This window comes from Accipiter gentilis, chromosome 10 (assembly GCF_929443795.1).
Source record: "Accipiter gentilis chromosome 10, bAccGen1.1, whole genome shotgun sequence".
NCBI classification, from domain to species: Eukaryota; Metazoa; Chordata; class Aves; order Accipitriformes; family Accipitridae; genus Astur; species Astur gentilis.
The window spans coordinates 4,955,109-4,968,784 of record NC_064889.1 but is presented as its reverse complement, the minus strand read 5'-3'; the positions used below and the strand labels follow the sequence as shown (position 1 = coordinate 4,968,784).

At 35.5% G+C, this 13,676-nt stretch overlaps 1 protein-coding gene across 5 annotated transcripts in view; it reads right to left on the bottom strand.

The window, feature by feature from the left end:
- Nucleotides 1-13,676, bottom strand: part of SCAPER (S-phase cyclin A associated protein in the ER) — a 170,501-nt gene that overhangs the window by 121,680 nt on the left and 35,145 nt on the right. For 4 of the 5 annotated variants that reach the window (XM_049811461.1, XM_049811460.1, XM_049811457.1 and 1 more), the window contains 8 exons: nucleotides 12,491-12,651; nucleotides 4,854-5,116; nucleotides 4,155-4,397; nucleotides 2,446-2,616; nucleotides 1,894-1,969; nucleotides 1,317-1,434; nucleotides 873-984; nucleotides 251-391 (listed from right to left, as the gene is read on the bottom strand). In XM_049811461.1, the coding sequence (XP_049667418.1) occupies nucleotides 251-391; nucleotides 873-984; nucleotides 1,317-1,434; nucleotides 1,894-1,969; nucleotides 2,446-2,616; nucleotides 4,155-4,397; nucleotides 4,854-5,116; nucleotides 12,491-12,651 (1,285 nt within the window). The remainder of the gene's footprint in view (nucleotides 1-250; nucleotides 392-872; nucleotides 985-1,316; nucleotides 1,435-1,893; nucleotides 1,970-2,445; nucleotides 2,617-4,154; nucleotides 4,398-4,853; nucleotides 5,117-12,490; nucleotides 12,652-13,676) is intronic. The other variant, XM_049811458.1, reaches the window with a different exon arrangement.

Here is a 13,676-nt window from a genome sequence, read left to right as displayed (position 1 = left end):
CTCTCTTTCAACCCATCTTTTTTTCCAGTCCAACCCACCATGACATCTAATAACAGCTAATTAATTTTAAATTCATATTACAGAAAAAATTTCCATTTTAGAGATATATCAGCATTTATCAGCTTCACAGTTTACGTGTGTTCATATCTAACTTGCATCATCTTTCACAACCTACTCATTAGCACTCCCAGGTATAAAACATATACAAGCATAACTATTAATAGTTCCCCTTTAAAACAAAATAACTTACCTTAGCTTCTTCCTCTTGTGCTTTTTTCACAATTGCTTGTAGCTGCACTTCACGTTTAAATTCTGCATGGAGTAATTTTTCCTCCATCATCCTTCGTCTTTGATCTAATAATTCTTCTTTCCATTTCCGTACATCTTTCTCCTATATATGAGTAAATTCATTACTAGTACAGTAACTGAAAATAGGGCCTGAATTTTTCCACAAAATTTCCCAATATCTGAAGCTTTATTTAGAGTAATAAAACATTCTGATGCTCTACACAAAGCCTACATTAAGTTTAACCCAAAGTATACTGATTTGCTAACTGCTTCAGTTTGGTGAGTTTTACCATTTATGTCAGATACATGCAACACATTTCTACTTTTATCATGCATTCCCTGAATCTGAGTCAGTATAGTATGTCAGCAACACTCTCATAGAAGTTCATGATTTGAAATAATGCTTTCTGTAATATCTGTGATGTACGAGTCATCTGTGAAAACTACGTGAACTCAGACTCCAAGGAAAATCTCGTTTCACCGCTAGTTTTAATCTCTAACATTTCTAGGCTATGTGGAAAAAAAAAGAAAAAAGCTTTACTGAAAGGCAGCAGACCTGCTCCTTTGTATTACAGAAAGCTTACCCTCTCCATTAATTTTTGAAGCTTCAGTGTCTTTTCTTCACGTAACTTTTCTCTCAGCTGTTGAGCTTTCATTTGTTTCTCTTCATGTTTCTTTTTGGATTCTGCTATTGTTCTTTTAATAAAAAACAAAGCAGAGCAAAAGCAAGTGAGACAACATTAACTGACAGCATTGCAAACATTTCTATGTCATTTTCAGTAAGAGAAAACAAACAGACCTCCGGCGGGCAATTAATTTCCCCTGAATGTAAATACTGTTCTTCTAGTCTTCAAATCTTTATTTAACGGACAATGTAGCATAAGCCTAGTTCATTATGAAAATAATATACTGATTTCTACAACACTTTCCACCCACGGACTTAAAGAAAGTAGATTTATGAACCATGCAGCCATGAGTTTGGTTGCTTGTTTTAACTGGCTAATCAAGACAGGTAACAACTCTAAAACCTTTTACGCGATGGTGACGACAGTTTCTCATGCATGTGTATTCCATGTCCGGGTGGACGTGCAGGCTCTTCTTCCACTCTGTCTCCCCAAGAATTACTCTGGCGCCATGATTCACGAGCTGTACATAAAGAAAACAAAGTGTTAGGTAATTTAAACACACTTTTCTGGGAGAAGTGCAATTAATGAGGCTTAGTCCCTTTTGCAAGTTCTCTCTCAAATGGGTTCTCTTGAACTTAGGTAAGGTGCAAACACAGACTGATGCATGTCTAATCCCTGGGTGTTTTCAGTGCTTAATGATTTTATTACGCTTTTATCCAAATGTTAAGATAAACTGCGTAACTAATTTTAAAATTCTAATAGAGATGGGAGAAGAGAGCTGAAGAACAAAGACACAGAGATAGTTTGAACACACAAGTCCATCTTTCCTAAGGAAATAACATAAAAAATAATATAACTTGGAATAATAATTAGATGTCAGGGGGATCTTCTGAAACCTTAACTAGCCATGAGTAAAATGGGCATTTTTCTAACTTTTACTGTCATTTCAACATAAGCACAGTAATATATGAATATTTACCTTCATAATCTGCCAGAACATCATTCCAGTCCATAGACATACCGCAGAAAGATATGCTTCCGTTACCCATGCTAGCCTGAAATTTAATATGATCCAGACGTAAAAACATAAACCTCAATTCGCAGGTGTACACACATATTAAACAGTGCCAACTCAGCGATATTCAGCAATGTTTCCAGACTGAACTAGCCATCTCAAAGACAGATGCTGTCCCTGCTGTTTCTGACAGTAGAAATGGAGACTTCTGCTTCAACCTAGAGTAGCTCCTGTGTGGTAGCAATGAAAATAACAAGTCCCAGCTTTCCCAGTTTTGCACATAGAAATAGGCAGCAGGACAATGACTGCAACATCAGAGGACTTTGTACCAGTCAGCAGCACTGTGCTGCTGAATTTAGCTAAATATACCTTAGACAGTATGGTATAATTATTACATGACAGTATTTACTTTATTTGCATGTAAAACAGATTACATTAACACTAACAAATTCTATATTCATACTCTGCTGACATCAAAGCCGGCTTCAAGTTGGGTACTTTAAATTTAACACTCACAGAGAAATCGCTATCATTGTCAGTCTCAATATTAATGTCATTGTTTTCCTCTGCTTCAATCTCTCTTGTTAATTGCTCTTCTTCTGCAATAGCACTTGCAATGGCTTCTTCATTTGCCTTTTCCAGACGATCTGCTAACTCTTCTTTCTTAGCAAGGACTTCTGCCATAGACTGTAGGAAACATGAAACCAGAAAAAAACCCAACATCAGTAGGAGGCACAAAAAAGTGTTTCCATATAGTTAATATGAATTATACGATATTTTGTTCAACTTCTAATTACTTGCAATTCCTTTACTGCTATATTTTGCAAAGGTAGCTGAAATACAAACCCCACTAAAACTATTAGCAACTATTACTCATTTAATAGCTACATGAAACACTTAGGAAATTAATTACCATTCACATTAATTCCAAAACATATTACATGAACACTGTCATAAACAGCAACAAAGACAGTTCTCTAATTATTCTTCTAAATACCTAGTCTTAGGGACTACGCAATGCATACTCTGAAACGTTAATGGCATGCCCTGCTGTTATCTCCAGAAAAGGAATCATGTGCCAAAGTATTATTTAAAGATTAAAATGGATCTGCAGATGAACTGTATCTAAAATTTACCACAGTTAATACAATGGAATCTCAGGCTATACTTGTTTTTCAACATGAATGACAAAATAGTTAGGCAAGAATGTAAGCCTGAATATGCTGATTTGTCTTTTCCTTCTCTAATGTCCAGTACTGACTGGTTCATTTCCACTCCGGCTGCCAAACAATGTGCCACAATGCACAAATCTGTGTTCAAAGCAAACTAATCAGGAGTAAGATGCTCACAAGAGACACAAATCCCACCAAACTGTCAGCATCCTGAACTGTAAATAGCTGAGAATCTGAATCAACATTAGTGGACGAGATGCTAGAAATCAGCTCTAAAAAAAACCACACAAATCCTTGACTTGGAAATCTTTGTAAAAGATGTTAAAGGGAAAGCTATTTACAAGAAAACTTCTGCAAATCAGAATTTTAATCTAGTTTCTGAAGAAAACAAAACAAACATAACCTGAAAGAATAACCTGGATTTTACGTAGCATTACTGCAATTCTCCACTCAGAGAATCCCAGTAAAGCAGACACACCTTGAAACCTGCAGAATCCTACAGACAAGAAAGGACATTCTTTTCAGGAAGCCACATAAAAAGAGAATACTGACTTAACATTTATTGCTTAAGAATGGCGTTCATCCAAATTGCTAGCTGTATAGGAAGACCCAAGAGAGCCGTTCAGCTAGTGTTAAAAGGCAGAGGTCTGCATTTGTTTCTAACAGAATTTGGATATGCCATGTGTTTCCAGTTTGAATAATTAGCAAAACTGGAGTAAGAATTTAAAAAGAGTCTGACCTAAAATGATTGATAGTGGAAGGAAATGAAAAATTACGGCAAACATATATGTAAAAAAAGTAATGAGAGCACAGATCTCTCTATTCCAAATAATGCACTTCTATCTTTCTACTTTGAGTTCAGGAACTTTACTGGAATTAAATCCTATCATGAAAAGTAACTGCAAGAAATTATTTTTCCTACAGTAAGTACCTTACAGACTTTGCTACAATTTCTACAGCAGGCTAAAAATAAACACTGTGCAACACAACACAGAATGAGAAAATTAAGGCTTATATCTATTATTTACTCAGAATTCTTATAAAATTTCTTACCAATCTGGCAGCACTCACATTTGAAATATCTGAGGGATCCATTTCAGTTTCAGTCTTAGCTTTTTCTGTTTGATGCCTGTCTATAGTATCAGTGATCAGGGAGGAAGCTCCATTAATCTGCAGAGTTTCTGAAGTACAGTCAGTATTTGTGAGAATGGGAGGCATCTCAGAAACTGTTTTTAAGGAATCTTCTTGCATTGGTGTGCCAGTGCCCCCATTGTTTTCCAAGGCGTGTGCTGTGAACTAACAAGAGGCATTTACAAAATTAACAAAATGTAACATACTGATTTTTAAAGTCACCAGAGTCAAAAGGATTTTAGCAAAATACCTGGCAACCTTACAGTGAGTGATGCAAATAACTCCACGTCTATTTCAGTTGCTAATAACCTTGCAAAAGTTGGATCTTTCTACCAGAAATCTTCTATGTATGAGATGTGCCTAATGCTGAGTTTTTGGAAAACATGCAAAACCTGTCCACAGCATTGTAAAATATATGGTTCATCTCATGATTTTTAACTTGCCTATTTGTGCCAACATCTTAGAGTGTTTCCATAAATGTAACTGAAATAGCCATTATTTTTAAATCCTTTTCCAATCTGGTTAGTGAATAAAACCTCTAGACCACACTATCTTTAGAAAATGCTCTAAAGAAGAAGTTGCAAGATTTAAGGTTAGAAAATGGTTCAAAATTGTACTGACCTGAGTCCTTTCAGTAAGAGGACCTTCAGACTGATGTAAAGGATCTTTCTGTATAAGCTCCGTGCTTTTGGATGCACCACTGTCAGTGAGCGAACTCCCGCGCTTATTCTCCGATGGCGGTGAAATGACATTTTCTTTGTCACTGTCACCTTTGGACTTTAGTGATTCTGCAGCTACAGGAGTTTTTGTTGCCAAAGCTGTGGATCGAGATCGAACAGGCCTTCCCCGCTGAACTGTTTCCCAGCCCTCTGCATCCTTTCGATCTACATAAAATATAAAACACTCCATCCTAAGAAAGGGAGACTTATAAATAGAAGTATTATAAACAACTATTTTATTACAGTATTACACAAGTTGTGTGATAAAAATGTTCTCTTTAAAAATCAATAAAAAAAAAATCAATGAAATATTCTTTAGCAAAGCTTTTTACTTCAAGTGTTGCTATCAGTTTCACAAACACTGAACAACTCTATTCATGGACCAGCTCTGTTATTTCAAGAAGCTAAGCTACTCATACACAAAACCACGTGAAGAAAGGCAACATTTACTTAAGCTTTTCATGTCTATACTGCTATTTTACAAGATGGTAAAGCACAACAAAGCAACCACACCTTTGTTCTTCTTTCTAGCAACAGTAACATTGGAGGTCTTTCATGAAAGTGCAAATCTCTGCAAGCACAGACATAACTGCACATCTTAGTGTGGAAAGTATTGTCCAGAATGAGACTTACTATTCCAGAAATGTTTTCCTTACTTTTCCCGCTTGTTTCATAAAAATACACTAATCGGTGTCAGCTTTCAGAAAATGTCTTTTCCTGGATTCCAGGAAATAGCAAAACATTGCTATAGTGGGACTGCAAATTGAAGGAGAAAATAAAACAGTAGTTTTCTTCAATTTACCTTCATGACTAAATAGCTGTTAAATACAACTTGCTGATCAACATTTCTATATCTAGTCTTGGTACATACCTGAAAAGCCTTCAAAGTTACATCTGTCTGCCTAAAGTATTGGATCTTAAAAGTGTGATCACGTTTCTAGAATATCAAGGTGAACACCCTTCTCCATATACAACATTTTTGTGGCCAGCAATTAATACCAGCACATAATTTCCCACACATCTTGAAATGACTGTGGTTCTTTTGAAACCTGATGGTACAACTCACAGTTGTGAAAAGTAAGCTCACGCATGTCTAATTGCTGAACAGAAGTTCTTGCAAAAAACTCAAGAACTAACTATGCACCATATTTTCCAATATACTTTTGGCATAAGCTATTTTTAGGATCTGTCACATAAAAGGAAGAGAAGGGTGTGGGAGATTATTTTTACCTGGAGGAGCAAAGAATCAAAAACCCAACACTAAATTGCCTGAAAAAAAATCTAGAATAGAACAGAACTTATATATCAAAATTCATTCTCTGGGTATTTCCAAAGCTTTTACTAACAAAGATGGTCCTGTAGCTCAGGCATAAAGATCAGAGCTCAAACATTAATGTTTAACATAAATATGAATAAATATGAGTCTACTTGGTTGTCAAAAAATGTCATTTCAAACACCCAAGGGTGGTGAGTAAATTGAATGATTTGTATATTATGATGAATTGCAGATTACCAACTTAAAGACTGGCTTAAAACTTGCATTTCTAGAGGTCTGATTTTTAAAAGCAAAATATGAAATGGCTTAAAAAATGTAAGTTAAAAGCATTATGCTCTCTAAAAATACCACCTGCTTTCAGTAGGAACACATGATGGTTAGGTTACAAGAAGTGAACCATCTTTATGGACTGCCAGTAACATCTATACGCAACACACCCACAGGAAGATGAGAGAACAAAATATTTTTTCTTCCTTTCAGAAGATGTATGTTTATTTTAAAGCAATTTACAATACATAAAAAGGACCTGTCTTAACATTAGTTTTCATGGTCAAAAAATCCTGGAGTCTTTTTAAATTTCCCTCCAGGGCATATGTTTCTGGCAACTGTAAAACAAGTACAGAAATTCTGGTACCAACACTTTCACTAGAAGTGCTATACTGCAAAGCACTGCAGTGGCACAGTCACAGGACTGTCAATAAAAATGAAGATTATTTTGGGTAAAAGATAAAACCGTTGTACCTACTGGACTTAACTACCTTTCAATAGGTTTGAACTGATGTTCAACATCAGCAGTAACCAATAAACTGGAAATTAGCCTAAACCAGAAGTAATGGCACTTTCATAGTTTGCTTCACTTGGCAACTAGCACTTCACAAATATTAAGTGCTTATTTAACTACTGGGTTCTTTTAATATCTCAGGATAAAACACAGCAGCCTAGACCAATGGCTGGTGTGAATCATGAGTTACCAGTGAAGTTAACAGGACTGTACTGAAATTTATCTTAGCTGAACAGCTCATGCCATAGCTGTTTTTACATAACTGTATAACTGTTCACAAACCTTAACAATGCTGATAATATGACAGATGCAAAAAGATAATTCAATTTGATATTTTACTGTTGAAACTGTTTTACTCTAGAAAATTTGCTGTATATTTTAAAGTAAATAAAATTCCAAAACTCTGTGTGAATGACTACAGTTGATCTCTTCAGATTACTGACGGTAACCAGAGACAGCATACCTCTGCAGAAAGCCTTTATATATTCATTCCTCCTATGTGCACTTGCACATGCTTTGGTATGCACCACTGATTAGAGAGGGGAATGACAATCAAAAATATATGGATTATATTTTTTTGCTTTACCACAGTCTTTCCATTTGACCCCTGTAAGTGACTTTGGCTTTATTTTCATTTCTTCATCTTTACATGGAAAAAATATTATTACCCACAGGAGCAAGTGATCGAAACACACTACTACTATCTCAGAGACAATCTTAACTCCAACAGTACTCCAGGGAATAGGGTTTTAATTCTGCAAGAATCACAAACAGATTTACTGCAGAAAGCTCCAGGAACACAACCTATATAGAATATGGCCCTGTATTACGCGGGACTACAAGGACTGCTTAGGCCCCCTGTATATCACACCTGCTCCTACCCCACTGACTTTTGTAATTGGTAGGTCCACAAAGATTTTGCTGTATATAGCTTATAAAAAAATTTGGCCAAGAAATTTCCCTGGCAAGTAATATGCAGACAACAAAGAAACTGTTCAAAAGACTGCTGAAATCAACCAAAAAACTGCCATTGCTTTAATGCAGCAGACTTTTGGATTATGATTCCTTTTGCTTGTCACTTACGAAACAAGATCGTTGCAAGATTTCACTTCTACTTGTTCTGAAAAACTGAAGTCAGCTCTTACATAAGGCATCTTTTCTACATTAAAAAAAGATCAGGAGACACCCTTTAGTAGTACCTACTACCTAAAGATAATTTTACTAACATCTAGATAATAAGTTATATTAATCTTATCTATATCTTAATAATAATTTTACTAATGCCTTCTAATATCTTCTACTGATAATCTTTACTAATACCTACTGAAGTTAATTCTACAAAAAAAAATTCTTGCCTGCCTTGCCTAGTTAATTCCTTGTTTCATGGCATATTTGTCAGTACTCTAAAACAGATAGAATTAATGAGAATAAAATTATTCAGAGCATAGTAAAGCCATAATCACAGTTACTACAGTAAGAATTAATCTTTTAGTAAAAGCCATACATGTTCAATTTTTAATCTGTATTTGTTCACAGACATAATTATTACTCAAGACTCATCCCATTATTTTAACAGCACATAAATACTTGTGTTTGAATGAATATTGTTTGGTGAATTCTTCAAATACAAAAGAGTTTTTAACGCAAGCATGCATTTAAGACTGTTGAAATGTCTGGAATCAGTTTAACAGTTTTATGCCATCTGACAACAAACTGTGCACAAGAAGTTACTTTTTCATTTTCATTCACTTACAAGTTTAGTATTCAGTCATTTCCAGGCACGTTTTTAACAAAATGTTTGCAAAGCTAATATATTTATTAACATTAGATCACGTAGTTCCTAATCTAAAGCAAAGTCAATACTCGGTGGGGCATCACCCTTCCTCCCTTCCTTCACTTTTTTCCTTAAGTCTGGAATTCTTTCCATATAGCCCAGTAGCTATCTCCACATGCTAAGTATCACATGCTGGGTTTGATTACTCCCAGAGTTTTGTCAATGAATAATTCATTTGACTACCTTGATCATTCTCTAGTTTCATTTGAACTTCCCTGTCCCTGCTTGCTCTTGTATTACATGGAAGTGACAAGCCATCTGTTACCTTGAGGCCCTCATAGCCACCAGGGCCTTATCCTTTCAAAGTTACTCCATCTGGAAGAACTGGCCAAGCAGTCTTACTGGCAACATCAATAAACTAAGGAGTTCTACCTTAGGAGATGCATGCTCCTTCTTAAAAATTTACTTGCAAGTAACAGACTACCAAAGCCTACCTGAACTTCCCCACTCATTACTAAACTTCAGCCCCAACTTTTTTTTTTAAAATCTAAAGTAGTATTACTGCATTTAAAAGGCACTTTGGAAAACCATGACTACTTGAGAATCTGGAAGCAAATATAGAAACATAAACACAGCCAAAACACAGTTAAAGGGCAGAAGACATGAAAACCAGAACAATAAAATAAGAACAAAAACACCAGAGAAAACGTAGTGGTGCAAGGAGTGGTAAATTTACAAACCATAACAAGAGATGGTGGGTTAACAGGCAAGACTTCAGTTAGAGATGTTGTCAGACTACTTTTAATGGCCACTTAAAAATACAGGGAGGGGTGCAAAAAAAAAAAAAAGATAAAAAAAGAATGAATGTAAAATTTTCAACAGAAATTATGCATAATAATTTGACAACCCAGACAGGAATAAATATTCCTTTGCTGTCTGTGATGACGTTCCTGCAATTTGTTCTCAATATGCAGAAGTTATGCATGCCTCCACAAGATCAGGCGCCAGCATGTCTGAGCCCAAATCAGGACAGTTTCTTTAGAGGACTGTATGTCCTGCAAAGCCTGAAGCCTTAGCTACATTACATCTATTCACAACTATGGACATGAGCATGGGAAGATAACAATAATAAGTAATAAAACTAGATTTCAAGTGTGGCAACAGCAAAAACATTCAGTATTTCTGAAAAGTTTACATGTTATTGACTGCCCTTTCTCCTAAGTTATGTACAAACAACAAGCAATTATTCTAATTCTAAGCACCTATTTCCAGTCTTAATACACACTCTAAACTTGTATAACCTTACCAGGAGCACCTGGGAATTAATTTCATGCTAGACTACTGTACTACTGTTACTAAACCAATCTTTTCTCCTGCCATAAACCAGTCAGACAATAAGACTGGACCATGTTTCATATTGTAGAGAACACTCAAGCATGAAAGACAAAATTGTTATTTTTTTTAAATTCATTAAAATACTGAAGTTAACACTAAGATTAATGAGGGAAATTAGGTAGAAAGATTTAACCTCATTTAATTATGCATCCAGAAAAAAAAAAGAATTCAAAGAAATATCTGGAAAAATAATGCATTTCTCTCTCCCTAAGGACTTACTTAGTTAAATTTGGAAATTCCATCAACCATGAAACAGATACAGTATCATACCACTCTTCCACTTCACAAAACCATTGTGACACCTAATGATAATGCTGTTGGAAATCACTGGAGAAAAAGTGTTTTAGGGAAATCTTGCCACTCTAAGACCCAGCTGGGATTTAGGGTGGGCAAGAAAGCATTACAGGGTGGCAGGAGGAATCCTCCCTCCCACAAGGCCTGAATGTACCTAACAGCTATGAGTGCATTAGCTGGTGAACAGGCACAGCAGATGATACACAAGCCTCGTATCTGCTTCAATAATGCATGCAAAGAGCCTTTGTGGCTCCCTTTGCATAAACTTCACAGATTCTCTTGTGTTTCAGTGAGGTTAATTTGATTTTACCAAAGTGATTCTAGCCTCCATGCAAAGGATAACATGCTCCTAAAGAGAATTTGATTTGTTAAAAACATTACAATGCATCCATGAGAAAATCATCAAAATTCTCCAACGCCAAATGTCGGAGATAATGGATTCTTAAGAATAAACAAAGCCTCTAGAAGGAATGACTGTTATTTCTTAAAATGAAATGTTTCAAGTCTGAATTGTATAGTACACTTCATTTTGAAAATTACTGGACACTTAAGGCCAGTACTACAGGACCTAAGTGGTTTTGCTCTTTTTGGAGCTTATCAGCTGCAGCTAATGGCCAATAAAACACAGCACAACACTGACTCCTCAGCCCCTTAAATGCCTAAAACTAACATAGGGATAAGGTCTTTTGTTCTCCTTTTAGCCTCTTAAAAATATGTTATCCTTATGGAAGTGCAGATCAGTTTTATTCCCGTGAGCTAATAAAATTCTCCGTATGCACAAGAATCCCCAATAAAGGTATTTTAACAACAGCTTGGATTCTGTCACTTTAATATGAGCAATAATCAACACAAAAAGGTTTCATTGTGAATAGCTTCAACTACTGGCAAAAATTAAAGGTGGAATTACACCTTCAGTTACAGTGTTGAAAACTCAGCCAAACTGCTACTGATCTCTAACCAGCTCACTGCAACTATATACAGCAAGATATTCCCTCATGCAAACAGCATCAATCAATTCCCATTCAACCAACCACTTTTAGAGCATGGTTTTGATTGCTCTTTTTTAAGCGTAAGAATCCACATGCTACTGAACTCATTTATGTTAAATTGCAAGACACTTGGACAAGGTATTTTGTTCCATAACATATCACAAGTCTCCAAACCACTACACATGACTTCTACTACTACTAGGTTGAACGTACAACTATCTTAAATTAATACAATTAATACATGCTCTTCCACTAATTTTTCTTAAAAAAAAAAAAAATTATTAACATTTCTTTTAAATTTCTTTCAGAATATCCATTTCTACATCTTGCCTGCTTATTTTGCAGAAAGTCATCCGGGACCACACATGAAAAAAATAAATGGAAAAAATGCATTTCTTAAGACAATCTCAGGGTTCCAGTGTGTGCAAAGAAACTAACTTTATAAACCAAATGGTGAAGTTTTTTATGTCTACAACTAAACAAATCTCTTTCTAAAACAAAAGACCCCACATCAAGCATTCTTTAAGGACAATCTTTAGAGAAACAATTCATAACTGAATGTGGTTAACTCTTGTCTTCAAAGAAAAAAAAACAACCATCAATTGTTACTTCAGTGCAGTTCTAGTAACATTGTCTCCCTGGGCACAAAAAACTATCTTGAGCTCTTTTTTACAGATTCCTGGACATGTATTATTCTTTATATTGTTAAACCATTCCAAACTGCAGTCAGTTAGATTGTCAGTTTGTGACCAATGACCTTTCTTTCTCGGGCTGTTGTGCACTGGTATTTTAACATATCAAATTCTAGTTAGTGGAAATAGAGTGGAATATTACCTACACATGAAAACACAACTTTGTCTCAAACTTAACTATTCCAATGTAGGGCTGCATTAATCTTTTATCTCAATACTTGATTTAAACATTGTATTTTGCAAAATTAATTTCGGTTTGAAAACAGGTCATCACATTCTGAACTAACTTGATACCACAGAGTTTGTGAAAATAACTTAAGCCACTTAAAGAGACTTGCCATTTTTCCGCGATGACTTCTGTGCTGGAGGTGGCAGACAGGTTTGTGCTGTTGCTAGCTCAGGATTGGCAGCTTTAGTTCCATGATTGGCTTTTACCTTATCAGCCCAACTTACACCAGAAGGAGCCAGGCGTGTTGCAGAAATTGTCACTGCAGGGTTCCTAAATGAAAGTCATAGCTTTTTTTAGTGTCTAATCAAATAACAGAATGGTTCATTAGCAAACTTTATCAGCCCACTCTCTCCTTAATCTCGGTGTTCAATGATTCAGACTGAGAGCTAGTTTCAGAAACTCTGACCTACTATACAACAACAAGAAAAGCTTATTGTAGTAACTCTTCATACAGCCCATGTCCTCTTCTCTTTACACAGTTTTAAAAAATGAAATTTATAGTTCTTCAACGTTAAAGCCTCAGTAGATTTCTCATCAGCAAAATCCCTATAAATTTACCTCATGAAAAAAGTAAATCTAACCACAGAAAGAAGGATGCAGCAATAAATCAGCAAGTGGGGTGGTTTGGGTTTTTTTGTTTCTATTGGGTAACTACCTTGATAGCCTATTACATATTCCCAGTCACATCGGAAGAAGATAGAAAACAGCACTGCACATGGAGAAAAATTTCCAAGTTAGATTCCTTATATTTAGTAGTCAACGAAACTAAATGAACAGTAAGCTACATTCTCAGGTTAAAGTTTTTTCATGTCTAATGAAGAAACCTGCAACTCTAGTGATGCACAAACAGTCCCCACAGGGAACATTCTCTGATACCAAATTTTAATATCATAGAAATAAACATATGGTGAGTATTTACAGCCAAATATAACAGCTCTTCTATTGCATCTTCCCAGGTCCAGTCTAATTTAATCAATGAACCGTACAGAATGGGCTGCAACCATTACTAATACAAGGAGTCTAACAAAGCATATGGGCAGGAAGTCCGAGAAAGGGCAGGTTTAATTGTAAATGTAGATCACACAAATCCATAATTTACTGTTCCAAGGTTAAGTAAATAAAGGTATAGGTCTATTCTCTATTACCTACTCAGCAAAAATAAATTGGAAACATGGAAGGCCATTCTATTAACTTTCAGAAAGTCTAAATAACGCTGACCACCCAAACTTTGAATTTCTGGATGGACAGAACTGCAGTGGTTTTTTAATTATTTTGTTTTGCTTTTTTACAAAAAG